Raw genomic sequence first — 20,374 nt, 5'->3', positions numbered from 1 at the left:
AAAAACCAAAAACACAAGGGCGTTGTAAAATGAACTACAAAACGGATAATAATTTATATTTTATTAAAGAAGAGTTAGGAAGACAAATACAAAAATTGCATGAAAAGAAACAGTATTTTAATCTTAATGATTTACTTAATTTTGCAAGAAATGAATGTGATTTTACTAATGGTAAATCAAAATTACATAAAATTATAAAATCTATGGGATATAGATATAAAAGATTAGCAATAGAAAAGTGTTAATTGAACAACCACATATAGGTTCAAAAAGAATTACATTTTTAAAAACATACTTGCAATACCTAGAATCCGGAGAGTATACTTTTGTTTTTCTTGACGAAACTTGGATTTACGAAAATGGCACCCAAGTTTATCAATGGGTAAATGAAAATGAAAGATTCGGTATTCCGCAAAGAGCAGAATGCGAAGGAAAAAGATTTACAATCTTGCACGCAGGCACTTCGTCAGGGTTTTTGCCAAATTGCGATCTCTTGCTCAGTGACAACACGGAGCACAGAGATTATCATAAAAATATGACGTAAATTATTTTTATGGAATGGGTGAAAAATCAATTACTTCCAGCATTAAATAATTTGGGTGCGAAGTGTGCGGTAGTAATGGATAATGCTCCATATCACTCAAAACAAATCGAGAAAGCTCCAAGTTTCTGCACAAAAAAAATTATATGAAAAAATGGTTAACTGAACATAATATACAGTTTGAACCAACCTTAAATAAAAAATCGTTATAGGAAATAATCCGTTATTACAAGCCTCAAATTGAAAAATCCTTTGAAATTTACAAATTAATAAGAGACCATGGCCATACTGTTCTTCGCCTTCCTCCATACAATTGCCAATATAATTGGGCGTTCTTAAAAACTTATTACAATAAACATGTTCAGTCCAGCTCGGAGAAAGAACTAATTAAAAAAGATTGGACAACATTAATGGGAAATTCATTAATAACTGATTTACCTCCTGTCATCATCCAACTAGCGGAAGACTCAGATTCTTCCAGTAATTCTGATTTTTAAACAATATTCAAATTTTAATTATAGCACTTAATTATGTTATCTTAATATATTGCTCACGAGTTTTAATTTTAACACGTAGATATTAGCCAAGTGACGAGAGATTAGTGGCTTCGTCTTTAAAGTGAAGACAGTGACAACTTCGTTTAGAATATACACAACCTTACTTATTATTTAGTGGAAAATATTATAAAGCGTGGTCATAGAACATGGTATCTAGGGTGGTACAGACCGTTTTTTTATAAAAATTTGGCAATGACAATTGATTTAAATAAAAAACAGATTATAAGAAAAACAACAAATAAATGGCAAGCTGGTGTGCTAAACCTATGGTCACTAAAAACGGTGCATAATGATAGTTGCTAGAATAAAAGAAGAAGAGAAGAAAAGAAAGTAGAAGGAGAAGAAGAAGTTCTCAGGAAGATACTTGAAGAGCAAATAAATGACGTTTTAGATGGTTTTTAAATGTCACAAAGTAAGGAATATTACGAATCTCAGTAGGCAGACTATTCCAAAGGGTTATCGCCTGCACAGTAAACGATTTATGGTAAACCTCGGTAATATGGGTTGGAAACATAAGCAGAGAAACTAACTGAGATCTAGTGGGTAAACCATGTGACGACAAGCGTTGAAATATACAGTACAGATACCTTGGTGTTTAATTGTGAAGAACAGTTTATAACATAATTAATATATGAAACGATCTACGGTTCTGACAGCTTAATAACTGTAAATAATTACGGTAAGGAGTTATGTGTTGAGATCTCTCGAGATCAAAGATATACCGTATGCAGTTATTTTGAAGTCTTTGCAGTTTGTTTCGGAGTGTTGCCAAAAGATCAGGATATGCCGTGTCAGCATAATCTATATGGGGGAAAATCAAAGAAAAACAAAGATTACGACGGACCATGGGAGGAAGGAAGCAACGCAGACTTTTCAGCGAGTGGAAACAATGATAGACCTTTCTGCAGACGGATCGAATTTGAGGTTTCCAGGATATTGTAGAATCCATAACTACCCCAAGGTTTCTAACCATGTCTAACAGCTGAGTACTGTCTCCGTCAAGCATTAAGTGAATGGATGAAAAATCATTCACCTTTGCCAGTAAAGGTGATTGCCAAGCTAAGTTTTAGCAGTATTTAATTTAAGGCCATAACGTTTAGACCAATACAAAATATTAGAAAAATCATTATTAAGACGTGCAATTGCTTCCGGAAAATCATCAATAGTTGTCGTAGTGTAAATTTGCACATACACATGATAATTACAAGAAATGCAGTGGGTGACGGCATTACTAAAAATCGAAAAGAGCAACGGACCCAACATAATTACCCTGTCGTACACCACATTTAATATCACAAGCAGACGAGAGCGCAGAATCAGCACGCACACACAAGGAACGACAGGAAAGGTAAGATTCGAAACCAAGATAAACATGAAGAAGTAAATCCAAGGGCAGCTAGTGACGCTAACAAGAGATCGTGATCAACCGAATCGAACGCCTTGCTGAAATCAAGTAGTACAAGGATAACACAACGTTTGTTGCAAGCATACCTAATATCATATGTAATCTTAATAAGTGCTGTTGTCGTGCTATGACCTTTACGAAAACCCGATTGAGACTCGTTGTGCAAGTTAAATTCTTGTAAATACTCTTGAACTTGTAGGCAAACCAGGCGCTCGAGAGCTTTGGATAGAACAGATAGAATGGAAATTGGGCGAAAATCATTTAAACTTGAGGGACTCTTGGATTTAGGTATAGGGACAACATGAGCAACCTTCCAGATTGAAGGGAATGAGGATCGTTCAAAGGAGAAGTTAAAAATGTGAGTAATAGAAGTAAGAACAATATCCAATATAGGAAGAAGAAGTTTGAGATCAACTTCATCAGCTCCTACACTAGTAGACCTCGAGTGATTCAAGCCATCGCGGACTTCTGACGTTGTGACCAGGACAAAGGAGAAAGAGGGGCATTTAGATGAGACAAAAAACCTCGCCAATGAATCTACATCACAAGCAGCCCGAAGAGGGAGACTCAACCAATGTAGCCAAGCAAATGAAACTAGACATTATAGCTAATTTGGCAAAGTATAAGTCTTATGAAGGTTTGTGGAGTAGAGCTTTTGTATGGGGAAATACAAGCCTGGCATCGATGAGCCCATTGTCGTGGTGGAAAGGACTCTGCAGCAGTACCTACTACATTGAGCAAAATTGTTGTTCGTATTTTGTCAGCACCAGTCACTTCAGCAGCAACTGAAATATACTCCAAATTATTCCAATTCAGTGCTTTCAGCTGGATACACAATAAGAGACGCAATCGGCTTGAAAGTGAAAAAGCAGGAAAGCTGACACATATTGCGTACAATTGGAAATTAAACAACAATACATCAAGTAAAAAGAGCAAAGAATCTGATGCAAATTAAAAATTTTTCATATAACGGACACTCCCTTCATCGTATTAATCCGTTATATGGAGGTTTACTGTATATATTAAGTTGTCGACATAATTATAAACTTCTTAAAGTTTCTTTTTTATCTTCAATACTCGATGTTTCTGTAAAACACTATTTTTAAATCCCCCTTTACGAGTAATAAATAAAGTGAGACTAGAATCTCTAAAACCTGCCTCTTATAAATTCTAAAAGAATGTATCCGTTTTTTAAATGTTTCAAAATTTTTTTATATTTTCATAGTTAATTGTATAGATGAAAGATTATTCATAATAACTGTCGAGAATATTTGCTTTCTCAAAGCGCTAATTTATTGAGAATATAACCTATGATGTGCTACGTGGAAAAACGATTGAATCGGGTGCCGAAAATAGATCTGATCCAGGTAGTTTTCCACAGAATAAACAATAATAATGTAACGAACGATCGACTTGAGGCTTAAAAGAACGATCTGAAAACTCGCAGCGGCCCGTGCTTTGTTTATACTCTGCACATCTGCCTCTGTAAAACGTTAGGAATCGGTGAAAACGCTGCAGGACGCATTCTTTCCCCCAGCAGGATGCTGGTGGCCATAGAACTACCGTCAGTACGGCTGTTCCAGAAATAACTAAAAACAGCTTCGTGGCGGTGGTTTAAAGTAAATTCTCTTTCATTCTTACTTTTAAAAGGTTTAAAAAAGATTTTTCTTAATACATTTTGGAGTCGATCCATCTCTTTCCTTATATTCAAGATAGAAAATTTTAAATTGAAATGTTGTAGCCAAATTACCCAATTTTATAAGCTTCATTAAAGTGGTTTTCATGATAATATTTATTATTTAGATACATTAAATTCCTTTAAATTATTAAAATTGACTTTATGATGAAATTAAAATGTAATCTTAACGTATTGGAATATTTCTTTTACTCTTTTCCCTGTTATTTATATCTTGACTTTGTGGTCTTATTAAACGATGTCGTCCTTGAAAAAGGACCCGTTCGAAAATAACTAGCGCTTTCAAATGTCGCCTTGATTTTTGTAGCACCGCCCAAACATTAATAAAAAAGTAACGAGCGCGCACGCGGTCTATTTGGGATTCGCGTGTGATCTTCTCAGAACCTGGCATGTTGAATCCAAGAACATGGCCGTGAATCACTAAGAGTCATCAATTTTCCCCTTGTGACTAAAAAAAAATAGGATTAAACGATATAATATTATTTTATATATATATTTATGATTATATTTAATTAGTTGTGAATATGATGAAATAATTATGAACAATAGGATGATTTTAAAAGTTGGAATTTGAACATTGTCGTTTATTGGATCTGTACCATGAGTCAGTGGGTGCAAGTTAGGATAGGTAGTGCAGCAAGAGGTGGTTGATGGCGTGTAGCCAAAAGGTTTCAGACGCCGCTAGCGTCCTGACGCATTCCTGCGACGGATTTAGACGCCTTGAGTAACGACGCAGGCATTCATTCAACATCCGAAAGCACGATTCCTGCTCTGCTGCTTTCTCTGCTCAGCCACGTGCACTTGTTGAAAACTGATCTCTAAAACCACAACACAAACTCCTAATAATTGTTGAAACAATTTCTTCCCAACGATAAAATCTGTTATTATTATTTCTAACATAAAAGTGTTTCATCTCCACAAAACAAGTCATAACAACCCTTTTTCCGATGATCTATTATCATTTCTTTAAAGTTTAAAACGTTGAAGATGATTGTTTTCTTTCAAAATTTTTATGCCTAAGTGTGGATTCTCTCTTCGGAACGGTTCGAACTGGATCTAAATATACAACATCTAAAGTTAGATTGAAAATTCGACACGTGCGAGGGAACGGCCACTACTTGATGTGTACAGGTGTTTGAAAGATGTTTTTCTTCTCGAAAAGCTTAATTCCACGTAGGTTCGGCTATTAGCACGCTATGGACCTGGCACAACAACAGGGCAACTTGAATAAGTGCCAACTACAAAATTAACAGGTGCCTATATTCGCTGACTAATTTCCTCCTCCCAGAACTTTGAACCCTGCGCCTAAAGTCTAAATAAAATATACGCGAATATTCCATGTTTTCGTTTTTAGAGTCGCTTTGTCCTGGAAGTTATTTATTAAAAGAGAAGGAAGTTTTACTTTCTTTGTTAACGATTATTTTTCAGCGTTCCAAAATATTTACGCTTATATTCTACGAAAAAAGTTGAGAAAAATAGTTTAATACCCATAAAATGGAATAACCCACGCGATCGTTGAAATATTTAGAAATATATTGACAAAAACAGGAAGCTCCAAGTATAATTCTTTTAAATACGTAATAATTTTAAGTGTTTAGATTAATTATTTAATTTTAGCCAAAATATTTAAAAAGTAAACCTGTCAAAGTAAAGATATTGTTCAGGTGTGCGTCTTAACGTAAGAAACTTAAGCTTACACGAAACTTGGAACGAAAAATTAAAAATAGGAACGAAGGAAAATAAAGCATAAAGCACGCACCGGCACATCCTGCCAGGTTCTTTGTGCTTCAGTTTCAGCAATGGACACGTGCTTTTCAGTTTGTTTTTCTCCACTTCCGCTGCGGTTATTGCGGGTACGCGACCACATTTGAACGGGTTAGCGAAATCTGGTGTCTCATTAATGAAAATGTGTCAGAAAATTAACATATGGAGTAGCTCGGTGTGTCGAGTTCTCTCGTCTATTTGCAGAACCTCGTGCCCTACAATGAAGAAGGCCCGTGGCGTGCACGTGCTCACACTCGCAGGAAGTGACTGAATGGGCTGCAGATTTTTTAATTAAACCGGTTGAACAATAAATCATTTTACCAAATGTTGGTTAATTGCAGATTTGATATGTTTGTACACACTTTATAACAAAAAATTTCAAATAACAAGTTCAATTACTTCCCCTTATTGTTTGCTGACCAGTTAAAGGTGGACTTGAAAACAAAACGAGCTTTCACACCGCTATAACGACCAAATGGCAACAGTAAAACTTATTTATAGGATATACGACGACGAAACGAAAAGAAAAAGTCATCGAAAGCTTTCTGAATCATGTTCAATGTTAGAGCGAAGTTAGGAAAAGCGACCGACAACATCTACTACACCCAAACGAACGGATGTGAAACTGTGGAACCTACGAAAATAGATTTACGTGTTGTGTTCATTAATCCAATATTGGAACAACTCCATTCAGGAATAAGTGATTACGATTTCTTTCTAAACAACCATTTCCTGCAAAACAATTCTTTAAATTACAGATATACACAGAAAAATTTATTCTAATTCCTAGACTTTACTAATTGTTTTTCTCTGTTTTGCCAAATATCTTAGTCATAAATCACGGTCCAGGTGATTCAGATTCAGGAAGCGACACAAGACATTTCGCAGACGCCATAAGGTCACCAAACAACCTCCCCAACCCCAAACAGAACATCGCCCGTCGTCGGTTTGTATACAAAGAGATCGGGGGTGAGAGTTTATTTGGACTTTAAGTCGGAAGTCAGAGGTTGTGCTAGACTTCGACCTAGACAGGCCAGGTGGAATTCCCCCTAAAGATTTTAAAAGGACCAGATATATTAATCAGCTGACTTCTTAATGTTTTTAAGAAATTATTTTAATTAAATAAATCTAAAAAACACGTGTTCAACAAAGTAAAGTGTTGACATTTCTGTCATAAAGCTCACGATAAAAATCTTTAAGAAAAACAAAGACGATAATCATAAGATAAAGATGGAAGCAAGTACCTCTTCGACGTTAATCAAGAAGGGTCCATACGACGCAGGAGGCCCAATGGGACGAATTTTGAAGCGAAGGGAGCTCCGCGCGATGCGAGTGAGACAGACGTCACAAGAAGCTTGGGATCCCCCTCTAAACTGAAACTTGGCACGCGCCTCGGATATTTCGTAAATATAGAACAGCTACCACGTTTCTTGCACTTCAGTTTCAACCCAACCACCAACACGCCACCATCAATTTTCAGCGGACCACCGAAAGAAACGACAAACCCCCCTTGTCGTCGTTTCACACCAACACAAAAACACTTAGATTTTATTTTTAATTTGATACATCAAGAGTGTACTAGGAATAATTTTGGATGAAAAATCGTATGTTTCTAATTGTCAAGTTGTCAAATTTATTCCACACCTGTTGCGTGATCGATTGAAGACTTTGAACTGTAAAAAGCTATTTTAAGTCTTGTTGAAGAATTCTGGAAGGATTCCTAAAGCGGTCCTGAAGCGAAAGGAACCTGCTTGAAATACTCTGAAAAACAACGTTTTGTGACTCATCGCCATGCCTAGAGCGTTCCTGATCACTCATCGTCGTTACAACGGCGAAGATACCGATCAAAAAGGTAAGTTATTTCAATATCATTTATTTTATTTGATATCACTTGTTACAACATGTTTATCATGATTTAATTTCATAACATTTCATCATAAAATAACCCAATACATTTCATCTAATTGCGTTTCCCAAAATAATTAATCATTATCTAATGCAATCATCTAATGTATTGAAATGTCTTATCATAAATATAAATCGATGCAAAATAAGATCGTTGTAACCGATACTCGTAAAATAGTTGGCTTTAGTTAACTATCACAATTATGGTGAGAGAGTCAATTTAGGTCGGTAAAGTTATATATACCATTGACGATGTTATCTCGTAAAATTTTTGGATGACACGACGTCGGGACGTAGTACGTTTTGTTACGATGTCGCGTCCAATACCCTTGGAAACTATTTTCATGTTGGAAAATGTCGATATTCGAAGCGCGGATCGATTCCAAGAACGCTTCTAATCTCGGTTTTCCCGTTTAATTTGGGTTTAAAATTCAGGCGCGGATATGTTTGTCGTTTTCGTTTGATTTTATAAAGTTTGTCATCGTAGCACTATAAAGCTGGACGTTTTTGTGCGTCAGCGATAGCAACTTGTTGCAAATTTGGCACAATGCCGATCACACCTTGTGGAGCCTCCGATTTATGTGCAACTAATAAACAATTCGCCACAATAAATTTATCGGGAACGTAGAAATTGTTTGTTTTAACGCTATTAACCGGATACAATGCGAAAGGAAGGCCTCCAAAATTTATTTTGGCATATTTCTTGTGACGCCTTAGTATACAAAGGAATGTGTTTACCTTTTCTTCGCAGTACAGTAATGAACTGACAACAAAAACACATGGCGTATTCTAGCAATTACCTTCAAAGTTTGGTTATTCAGTAACTTACAGGTTGTTTATTATTGTTGCAGATTGCAGCCCGGAACGCGTAGTTAGCGTTGCCGAATATCCAGATTTTCAGGAATCTGATAACAGTTCCGAATGCCCAAACGAACTTTATAATCTCACAAAACTTGCTGAAGTTAGTTTGGCCGCCGCCGCTGGAAAAATATCAGATTATCGTCATTTATCAACCGCTAATTCACAAAACAATGACGAACCAACATTTACCTATACTCATAAACTTTTTGATAAATCATCTAGAGCACCTCGACCACATTTACAAAAGGTAAATAATTAAGTCTACAGTAAAACCTCGATATAACGGACCTCATTATTTAATACATCAGTATATTTAAATATAAATGTTAGCGCTCATAGATAGAATCCAGCTTGGGTTATTCCTAAAGTTGCTCTATTCCATGTTCATAAATTAACTTGAGGTATTCCCCGCGTTGTCTATACGATGTATAAATCAAAGACGGTAGTTTTAATTGTTATTCAGTGCTAGCTAAGACGGCTAAACCCGAATGCTCTACATTGAGGAAAATATATTCTTGAACGAAGATTATTACTCTTGGATCAAGCTTATCATATTCTTGTATATCCACAAGATCATTTTGTTCAGTGAAGAAAAACCACATATTTTCAAACCAAGTATACAAATATTCTTGATTCTCAAGAAAACTGAAAGTAAATCAATAATCTTGAAAAAGAGTATCTTAGTGTTGCGTCAACAATTCCATTTTCGTATCGAGAATAGATTTCTTAAGTCAAGAATAACGTATCTTTATTTTTAGAAAAACTTATTCATGTAACAACAATATTGTATAATTCTTCATTTGAGTTTTATAAATTATTGACGCAAGAATGAATTTTTTGATACAAACAATTGATATTCTTTGATGCTCGAAATATTTTTGTTTTAAGATTATATTATACTTGTTTCTAAGAAATACATCCAAGAATAATTTCCCTCAGTGTAGGTCTAGTGTTAGATTTAATGCTACTGTTAATTCTTGTTTTACTTGTTATTCAGTGCTAGATTGTTGTACATTTTTATTGAACTAAATGTAGAACTAACACTAAACCTAGAAAGAGAAACATTCGGGTTTAGTCGTCTTAAGAGACGCACGTCTAAACCCGAATGTTTCTAGTTCTAGCTCTAGTGTTAGTTCTAATGCTAGTGTTAGTCAGTGCTAGATTGTTGTATATTTTTATTGTACTAAAAGTAGAACTAACACTAGATCTAGAACTAGAATCATTCGGGTTTAGCCGTACGTCTCTTAAGACGGCTAAACCCGAATGTTTCTAGTTCTAGATCTAGTGTTAGTTCAAGTTTTAGTTGTCGTTCGGTGTTAGATTGTCTATACTTTTCATTGAACTAAAACTAGAACTAACACTAGACCTAGAATAAGAAATATTTGGGTTTAGCTGTGCGTCTGAACCCGAATATTTCTTGTTCTAGGTCTAGTGTTAGATCTAGTTTTAACTGTTATTCAGCGTTAGATTCTTATATATTTTTAATGAACGAAAACTAGAACTAACACTACACGTAGAACTAGAAGCATTCGGGTTTAGCCGTCTTTAGAGACGCACGGCTAAACCCGAATCTTTCTAGTTCTAGGTCTAGTGTTAGACCTAATGCTAGTGTTAGTTCTTGTTTTAGTTGTTATTCAGTACTAGATTTTTGTATTTTTTTATTGAACTAAATGTAGAACTAACACTAGACCTAGAACCAGAAACATTCGGGTTTAGCCGTCTTAAAAGAAGCTCGGCTAAATCCGAATGTTTCTAGTTCTAGGTCTAGTGTTAGTTCTAATACCAGTGTTAGTTTTTGTTTTAGTTGTTATTCAGTGCTAGATTGTTATATATTTTTCATTGTATTAAAACTAACACTAGAATTACAACTGGAAACATTCGGGTTTAGCCGTCTTAAGAGACGCAGGGCTAAACCCGAACGGTTCTAGTTCTAGTGTTTGTTCTAGTGCTAGTGTTAACTCTAGTTAACAACATTACAAAGCACAAATAAAATAAATTAACCCTTTGCTAGTTCAAAGTGTGAAATAGTAGTTATATACCTACGCGTGTCGTCACGAACGGGCCTTCGAACTGTGCACCTGTTCTCAGGATGTAGCAGTCCTCATCGATTCTGCAGTCATTGGTATAAATATAAAGCCAGGTAGACTGGACGCAACGGTATGGATAGCTTCAGAATTTGTGTGCAACACAGTTTAAAGTGCAAATTCATTTTTTTTATTACTTTTGGCGATAACGCACACTCCTTTCTCCGTATTAATCCGTTACATCGAGGTTTTATAAATAAATATTTTAATCAACTCTATTTTAATCTATTTGATTTAGGGGGATAGTATTGACCGAACAACTTTATCCCCAAGCAGTGTCATAATCGATCAAGTTCCAAAATCTGAACCAATGCAACTTGATTCATCCACCGAAAAAATTAATGAATCTCAAGACGGTCAAAGTCACGACCATGAATGTTCAGACTGCGGAAAAAGATACAGCACCTCAAGCAATTTGGCCAGACATAGACAAACTCACCGAAGCCCCGCTGACAAAAAAGCAAGAAGATGTCCTCATTGCAACAAATTATACGTTAGTATGCCCGCTTATTCCATGCATGTAAGAACCCATAACCAAGGATGTAAATGTCAATATTGCGGAAAATGCTTTTCAAGACCTTGGTTATTACAAGGACATATTAGAACCCACACAGGTATTATTATTATTATTTATTATTACACAACAAAATTGAATTAACAAAAAAAATGTTTTAGGTGAAAAACCATTTAAATGTACAATATGCAGTAAAGCTTTCGCGGATAAATCAAATTTAAGAGCTCATATTCAAACCCACTCGAATACAAAACCTCACGTTTGTTTACGTTGTGGAAAAGCTTTCGCGTTAAAATCATATTTATACAAACATGAAGAATCTTCTTGTATGAGAATTAATGGTAGGCACTCATCGCGCGAAGCAACTCCCGATAAAAACGTAGCCTCCCCAACGCCCGTTATCGTATCTCATTCTTCGGAATCTGGAATAAAAAATCCCGAAAAATTCCTACCTGTTAATAGACCAGTGAGATCACCACTTTATTACAGATCGACTGTAATATCGCCGAATCCTGAAAGATTATTATATTCGAAAATTCAACATCCGTCAGTGATTTTAAGTGCTGCTAGATTTACTGGGATGGGTCAAATGTTACAAGATCAACCAATGGATTTTTCTCCTTCAACTGGGAGAGATCAGTACGGAAGGGAAAATTTTCAAAATATGGAAAGATCTTCGAGTTACTCTATAGGGTTGGCAATTGCGGTTTAAGTGCTTGCTAAAAATAATTATAAATTCCTTATCAGGGACCATTTATCTATGTTACGTCCAATTTACAGTTTAAGTTTACGTTAATAACAATATTTAAAAAAATAAAGTGCTCTTATACTGTGCCTTCCAATGTTTTTAAAAAGTAAGTTTAAGTTGTGAATTCACATGTGCCATGTTATAATAATTATTATTATTCATTGTTGTAAATACATTATCATGTGTGAGCTATTTCATTGTGGTGCTATTATTTGTATTGTTTAGAATTGTTGTCCTCGTATATGGCAGCTAATAATTTATTTATCCCATTAAAAAAAATGTACATTAAATTTATTCTTCAAAAATTGTAAATATTGTATAACATTGTGCTTTTTCGTAATCTCATTTAGTTTTAGGACCTCTGTTGGCTATGGTATTCGCGTGATACTATTAGCCGATACGCTACCCGGGTTTAATTTATTTTTTTTTACTTTCTACTTCTTAAATTTTTTTAGTTCTTATTTAAATGAAATCATAGGCGAGAGTGTTACTAGTCCAAAAATGTGCGGAGGATAAAGCTAAAAGCTGCCAAAGCGCATAGTTTTTAAGTTTTTATTCTTCTTTTTTTTAACTAACAGCTATAATATAAAGAGACAAAGAACTGATAGTTTCGTAAAAAAATATCTTTTTTTTTGAGTCCCTCCTACTAATACAATTTTCTTTCTTAATACTTATTAAGTTTATTTTTTTTTTAATTTATAACCTATATCGGCTAATGATATATTGAGTTCCCTAGTCAGAACAGTAGATTAGGTTTTAGGTGATATTTATATATAATTATAAAAATCTAACGGTCGGTTAGTGCAATATTAGATTTAAGTGAAACATCAAAAAGATGTACTTACTTAATTATTATTTAATTTAATGTTGTGTACTTAATCTGTAAGTTTTTGTTGTTTTTTTTTGTACTAAATAATAGTTCATTCCCCGAATATTTCAAAGGCTTACTCAAGTTTCATTCCTACAGTAGTTTTTTGTACAACGCAGATTTTTTAAAACGTGTACTTTTATAGTTTTGTGTTTTCTAGATTTGTGTACTTTTATACAATAAAATATGCTGTAATTTCATTCACTGATTTATTTAAACTAGTAACACCTTATTAAATTATAGTAAATCCTAAACATGTAAGAGGAAAACAAATCGTTCGTTATAGTGAGTTTGAGTCATACTCAATCAATCACTTGAATAAACACAACAGAGAATACAGAATCACAAATTGGTAGAATGAAATACAACATAAGTATGCGTAATGACGTTAATAAACGTTAATACTTAGCGTTGATGTAAATAACGTAATCAAACAAATCGCTAAGTCCATCAACGATGCGATGGATAAAGTGATTCCCAAATAAGAACATGAAATAAGAAAACCGAGGAATAGGTATCTATGGTCTGTTTGACCAATGCAAAGTCAAACAATTCACGGCAAATAAAGGCTCGAGGATTTCTTGATCCATTTAACCAGCCTTACTACGGGAAAGACTACACCAGACATTCAAGAACCTACAACTGCTAAGTAAATAATTATTTCGGCTGTAGTTCGAAATTTCGAGTTCCATATCCAGGCAAGACTCTGACAAAGTGAATAAGATGACCATGGAGAAAACAGAACGAGAATTCCAGAAATGCCGCAAAATACAAATCAACAAATTCGAGTATCATTAGGACATAGAACACAGAAAATAAAGAATGGATTACCAATGCAATCACTCGATATTAATCGATTCACTGATGAAAGAAAAAAAATAATCCCTTGGCTAGTACTGGAAAGTTGATTTGCTAGACTTAAGCAGTAACTCAATGTTATTACTGTAAGGACTAATTTTTTTAGAGAATGCCTTAAGAAATTGCTACCAGCATAATAAAAGCGTCCACCTTCGTCCTCTCCTTAACTTTTAGCGGGCCGGGATTTTAGGTAACATATTGTCTGAAGAAAATCGATACAAAATGTAGTTCATATGATATATTTATCATATACAAAGTACTAATAACATAGACCACCACTTAAGTGGTAGTCCTGGTCCGTAAAGGTAAGAAACAATTTTCAAGTTTTCAAATTTGAACAGAATGGTTTCTAAAGAGTTTGGAGGTCGCCGAATAAGATGGAATTATCATTTTTTTTTATAAATTATGAAATTTTATACAGGCTGGCCCAATTAACTGGCAAAATACCAACGCAAATAAAAAATATTTTTTTTGTAATTCGCTACGGTAATGGAAGCTATAACAGTACTCAAACGGGTGCTGTAATGAGACTCCTTACAGCATCCGATGCTGTAATGAGATTTTAGTAACATTTTATGGAACCAGTTCAAGTTGGTGACATTGGGTCATTAATTTTTCTAGTTGTCAATGTGACAATTTTTGTCTATGGGTGTTTAAACACGTTCTTAGCATCGAATACAAAGTCCACAATGATGAGGACATTGACTCTGAGCAATTTCTCTTATTTCGGGAGGTGTACATCAAACATTTTTTTCAGGTGAATATATTTTGTGTTTTGACAGTTTCTAATTGTCAATTCAAAGTTTCTATTTTCAAGTGTTCCGGTGTTACCAACTGCTACATACCTATTTCCCTACATTGCCAAAATTTACTTTATTTTTGTTAAAAAAAAGTATAAAAACGCGAATTACAAAAAATAGCATAAAAAACACGTTTCATAAGACTTAAAGCACTCATTCATTAAAAAACTCGTGGCTTCGCCACTCGTTTTTCAACTTGAATTCGTACATTTCAAGCGTGTCTTACAAAACTTGTTTTTTAATATACTATTACAGAATACTTTACTTTTTTATCACAGATTCAGATTTTTCAATAAAAAATATAGCGTCCTATATAAAAAATGGTCATGACCTTCATATGACTTTGCAAATAATGTCAATGTCAAAAAATGTTAACATCGTTTTACTTTCACCTTCGTACAGAACAACTTTCATTTGAATTATTTTCATGTAAAATGTAAGATTTAGGTAATAAACCTTTTTGTCTCATAGTTTGTATGTAACATAATATTATATTATGTAGAATGTTTCCTAATATAATACTCTTTTTTAGCGTTATTCTGAGCTAACGCCATAATATTTAGACTTATTTTTTGTACATTTTACCTTTTTTTTTTTAACTTTTTTTTACTTGATTGTAATATATAAATGTGTTATGCCAATTTAGTTTTTGTATGATACATTTCGAAACATGGTTCGACACATAACCTTTTATGTATTATTTGTTTAGACATTGTGCATAATACACAATTACGTTGCAAAGATTTTTGTTGTGAGGTTTCATCTGCAATTCTTGTAGGAAAATGACGCCCTTGTAGTCGAAGATCGACTCCAGATGATGAAGGCGACAGTTCATAGAATCTAATTTCAGTAAATCCCTTGCTACACATAAACGAAAGTTTAAAAATGAAAAAGACGTTTTTTGCTTAGTTTTGATCATGAATAGTACATGCGCGTTCATCAATATCAAATCAAGCAGATGGAAAAATAGTATTCGGTACCACTTCTAAAACTAATGTATGTATTTAAAAATTAATGTTGCTATGGTGATAACCATACATACTATGATGGAACATAATGTATCAAATAATTGCCAAAGTTTGTATTTAAAAATTCGATAACAACTCTGGCATTATGTGCTGGTACGAAGTACCAGCATGTTAAGTGTCAGTATAACGAAACTGAATAAAACTTTACAATGAATTTCGAAAATTATGAAAAATGTAACATGATTATATTTCACAAGGTATCCGAAGAAGACAACCGCACGTAAGAACCTTCAGCCGATTAGTAGAAAATTTAATAGATTTTTGGTCCTTCCCCCAACCACGTGCAAAAACATACCAAAATGACCTGCAAGAGGATGAAGTCAATATGTTGGCTTCACTTGCTATAAATCCTTCAACATCTTGCAGAGAAATTGAACAAGACGTCTGACCTAACCCGCTGCTCCCGAATATGAAAGAAAAATAAGTATAAACCATACAAAGCGGGGCTTACTCATTATTTACGTGCCGGAGATGTCAATCTAAGATTAGAATTTTGTAGATGATATTTAGAAAAATTAAATAATCTGCTGTTTGTTCAAAATGTCATCTGGACCGATGACGTCTCTGAGTGTTCAAAGAAGATTAGGGTTCAATGTATGGTGTGCGTTTTTACATAATAGATATTTGGCATATAGTATCTACCATAAAAACTTAAACTCAGGTAAATACCTCAATATATTAAGGCAGCACATTGAGCCTTTGGTCGACAATTTGCCATGAAATATGTCTCAAATGATATATTTTCAATATGACAGAGCACCAGCATATAATGCCAGAGTTGTTAGTGAATTTTTAAATACTACTACAAACTTTGGCAATAATTGGAAACAATGTTTTCCATCATGGTATGGTTATCACCATAATAACATTAACTTTTAAATACATACAATAGTTTTAGATAGAAAAAAAGGAATTTTTGTTAATTATTCAATAACTATAAGAAATATACCCCACAAACTAAATATATTTGTTATCAGAAGAAAATAACAAATTATTTTAGGTCATAGCCAACTATAGTTTCCATTTAAAAAAATAAAGTTACGTCTAAAATCTCTAAAATAAAAGATGGGAAAAAAATTCTACCTACGCCACTGAATTCTTCGTAAAAAGTTGCCTATATAATGTTTTATTTATAATACTCTATCTTTGATAATAAGTGAGATATTCGCAATTGTTGTTTTCGCAAAATTATCAGTTTTTGCCGATAGGGCGAAAACAAAAGACGATAGCTGTCCGGAGTTTTCGGTATTAACATTTTCTCGAAAAACGAAATCATGACATGTAAGCTACTTTTTTTCTATCTCTTTTAGTTTCGGAGATAGCCTATGCGGACATCGAAATTGGGACACCCTGTACACGAATTTATTCGGGATTTCTGGTCTTGATAAATATTGGTTTGTATTCTTATGGTATCTAGGAGAAACAAATCAAAAAAGAATTCAAAATAATCTAATGGAGTATCGCCTTTTACTGAAATATTTTCAATAATGCTAGCTTGTCCAGTAAAGCCTTTTATTGAGGGGTAGTACCAATTGTCATAAACCATATCAACATTAGGTTCATCGGATGCTCATCTGCTGTATCAATAGCTTCAACTTTAGATTCCTTAGAAGTCCTTAGTTGCGTATGCATATTATAAGCGTATAAAACTTGAATACAATTATTTGTTTTCCACCACCACTTAAGTGCTGATCCCCGTCTTCTAAAGGTTAAGAAGAGAAGATGTATTTGATGGGCTGACTAGAAATGTTAAATCCGATGGTTCATTACTTTCATAATGATGATATAAATGAATCGGAAGAGCAAAGGGGACTACCAGAATAATTAATCCTACCATATTAACCGAAAACAGGTATCAAATCTTAGTAAAAAAAAAGGCACAAATCCCGCCGTATTAGAGCAATGTATCTTGTAAAAAATCTACTTTCTTAAAGAGCTTTCTAAACCAACAATTTGATCTCGAAATGAATAGTTATCAATTATAAATGACAACAACGTAATGCAAACTTAACGCAATCCTGTAATAAATTTTTAAAATTTAGTAGCATAGTTCAAAAGCAAACCACAGTACTCGCAATAAGTTCCAATTATAAAGCAAAAATAAAAAAAACGTAACCTATTTTCCAGAGAAATGAATAATGGATATTAAAGAGGCTGGCTAAATTCTTATGATCTTAAGAAAAAAGGGGAAATTACTGCTAAAATTAAATATCTATAATTATCTCGTAATACTGCAACGTGGCAGGTTAAAAGGATAGGTAGAAATATAAGAGGATTCGTAAAGCTAGTAACAATTCGTAACATTCCTAAGCTAATCATCGAATACTCTTTGCAATTTTGAGCTTATTGCAGATTTTTTTGTGTAATCGCCCAAATATAACTCGTAAAGATAGGAAATCATAAAACTTTGTTACCAAGCAAAGGTTAACTTGCGTGTCAGTGCAATATATTATTGCAAACATTAATTGAGGATTTTCTTGATTTCAAGTAACAAGTTGATTGAGATCGTACAAAAAACTTAACTTGTATTAAATTTATTATCTATGGCAAATTTGGACGCAATTTCGCTGTAAATGACCTTGTTAGCAATTAGGCGGCAACGTTTATGTGGCACGAAAGTCAAGCATCCAGAGGATCTTAGAAGATTAGATCCTGTTTACTCAGATACGTGCAGCAACTTCCCAACAGTGTCAAACATATTATAGCATTTAGCGATAATGCGGGTGGACAAAATAGAAACCATAATATCATAAAGAACTGGGGACATATTATTCAAACCGCATCTATACATTGAGTAGATTACAAACTTTTGGTTTCTGGTCACTCCTGTAAGGAGTGTGAGAAAGACTTTGGACTGATTGAAAAGACAAAAAGAACCAACAGTTTGTATTTAAAAAAAATTTAAAAGATAATGTGCCCGTTCGTAAAATTTAATGATTCCATTTGAAAAAAGGCAATCCGTACACTATTTTTTATAAAGAAAGTCTACACGAGAAAATAGATCTTGCTAAGATTGATTTAAAAAAAAAATAGGTCGCACACCTGCACAATATCAGTTAACACACCACTGTATCCCGAGTCACTATCAATAAAAACTGCCAAATATCAAAATCTTCAACTACTTGAATTTACACCACCTATCCACTATGACTTCTATAACTCAATAAAACATACGGGTTCCAAAATTGAAAATATTTTACCAAATGATAACTGCAATGATCTAGGTCCAGAAATTGAAGCTCCTGGAATTTCCGAAGAACATGGCTATTCAGCTACAGATGGGATTCTGACGAATAATATAAAAATTAATAAACTTTGATGTACCTATTTGCTTTTCAATAAAAAATGTTCTTCATATTTGTTTTTCTTTTTAATGTGTTCTGCCACAATCTAAATTAAAATACAGGGTGTTCCATCTCAGACGAGCAACCCCGTATATTTCTTATCCCATAGTGATTAGAAAAGTTTCCCGAAACCCGTCGAATGATTTTGTTTGGGGGACATCCTTTGACGTCATTTGAGGCTTGAACGAGCAACCCCCTAAGAGGGGGTGCTTCAACCGCTCAAAATTGAATAGGGGAGAGGGGTTGAGTGATACTTCATTTGAAAGGTCTCGGAAGCCTCTTTACAACGGTGTATGAAAAACGTAAATTTGATGAACCGTTTTCGCCAAAAATCAATTTTTTAGCTCAAATGAGCAACCTTGAATATTTTGGTTATAAATAAAAAAATTGAATTGTTTTATCATGTTGTTTTATTTATCACAATCAAAAAATCAAATCTGCGTTTTTAAATCAAATGTTCAAATTGTTCTCCATTGACTTCCATACAATAATACAATCTTGACTGAAAACCGTCTCTAACATGGTTCAGCATAATTGGAGTTATGTGACGACACTCATTTACAATTCGTTGGCGTAGTTCATCCAAATTTTCAGGCTGAGTCACAAAAATCTTGGACTTAAGATCCCCACAAGAAGAAGTCCAGAGGGTTCCGGTCAGGAGAACGGGCAGGCCACTCTATAGGACCTCTCCTTCCAATCCAACGACCGGGGTATTGCAAATTGAGGTATTGGCGAACTGGTGCGGCGTAGTGAGGAGGAGCTCCGTCTTGTTGGAAATGCAATTGTTGTTCAAGTAGTAGAGGATCGTTTTCTAATTTTTTTGTTATTAACGGATCAATCACATTTTCCAGCATTTCAAGATAAATTTCGCCATTTAAATTACCAGGAATAAACAGAGGTCCAATTATGTGGTCTCCCAAAATTCCTACCCAAACGTTTAGCTTTTCCGGATGTTGAGTGTGAGCTTCTCGAAATACATGAGGATATCATGAGGAAATTTTAAACAAATCAGCAAAGTAGTAACTCAACAGATTGATTTAAACGTATTATAACCAGATAAACACCTTCTAAGAACAAACAATGAAGGCAACATATGGAAATGTTTTGATTTTCTTTTTATTTTTTAGTTTGAGAGAATTTATTATTGTATGGAAGTCAATGGAGGACAATTTGAACATTTGATTTAAACACGCAGATTTGATTTTGTGATTGATAAATAAAACAACAGGGGGTTGCTCGTTGAAGCCTCAAATGACGTCAAAAGATGTCCCCCAAACAAAATCATTCGAGGGGTTTCGGGAAACTTTTCTAATCACTATGGGATAAGAAATATACGGGGTGGCTCGTCTGAGATGGAACACCCTGTATAGTCTAGTAGCAAATAACATTTTTGGAATCTTT

At 34.1% G+C, this 20,374-nt stretch overlaps 1 protein-coding gene and 1 long non-coding RNA gene across 2 annotated transcripts; one reads left to right on the top strand and one right to left on the bottom strand.

Moving 5' to 3' along the window:
* Nucleotides 1-211: 211 nt before the first annotated feature.
* LOC139430643 (uncharacterized) lies at nucleotides 212-7,442 on the bottom strand. The gene is made up of 3 exons (XR_011641036.1): nucleotides 7,208-7,442; nucleotides 732-4,647; nucleotides 212-669 (listed from the first exon to the last, which is right to left on the bottom strand). It is a non-coding gene; the product is annotated as an uncharacterized lncRNA (long non-coding RNA).
* Nucleotides 7,443-7,667: 225 nt separating this feature from the next.
* Nucleotides 7,668-13,143, top strand: LOC111429473 (protein snail-like). Its single transcript, XM_023065395.2, has 4 exons — nucleotides 7,668-7,815; nucleotides 8,720-8,976; nucleotides 11,052-11,427; nucleotides 11,489-13,143. The coding sequence occupies exons 1-4, from the start codon at nucleotides 7,755-7,757 to the stop codon at nucleotides 12,037-12,039; spliced, it is 1,245 nt and encodes a 414-aa protein (XP_022921163.1). The 5' UTR covers nucleotides 7,668-7,754; the 3' UTR covers nucleotides 12,040-13,143.
* The last annotated feature ends 7,231 nt before the right edge of the window (nucleotides 13,144-20,374 follow it).

Source organism: Onthophagus taurus, chromosome 1 (assembly GCF_036711975.1).
Source record: "Onthophagus taurus isolate NC chromosome 1, IU_Otau_3.0, whole genome shotgun sequence".
Lineage (NCBI taxonomy): Eukaryota > Metazoa > Arthropoda > Insecta > Coleoptera > Scarabaeidae > Onthophagus > Onthophagus taurus.
Note: the sequence above shows the minus strand (reverse complement) of the source record. Positions and strands in the feature narration are given on the sequence as shown.

Coding starts and splice junctions, on each gene's coding strand:
- LOC111429473 (XM_023065395.2), top strand. CDS start 7,755: ATGCCTAGAGCGTTCCTGATCACTCATCGTCGTTACAACGGCGAAGAT. Junction 8,977..11,051: donor CTCGACCACATTTACAAAAG/GTAAATAATTAA, acceptor TATTTGATTTAG/GGGGATAGTATTGACCGAAC. Junction 11,428..11,488: donor ACATATTAGAACCCACACAG/GTATTATTATTA, acceptor AAAATGTTTTAG/GTGAAAAACCATTTAAATGT.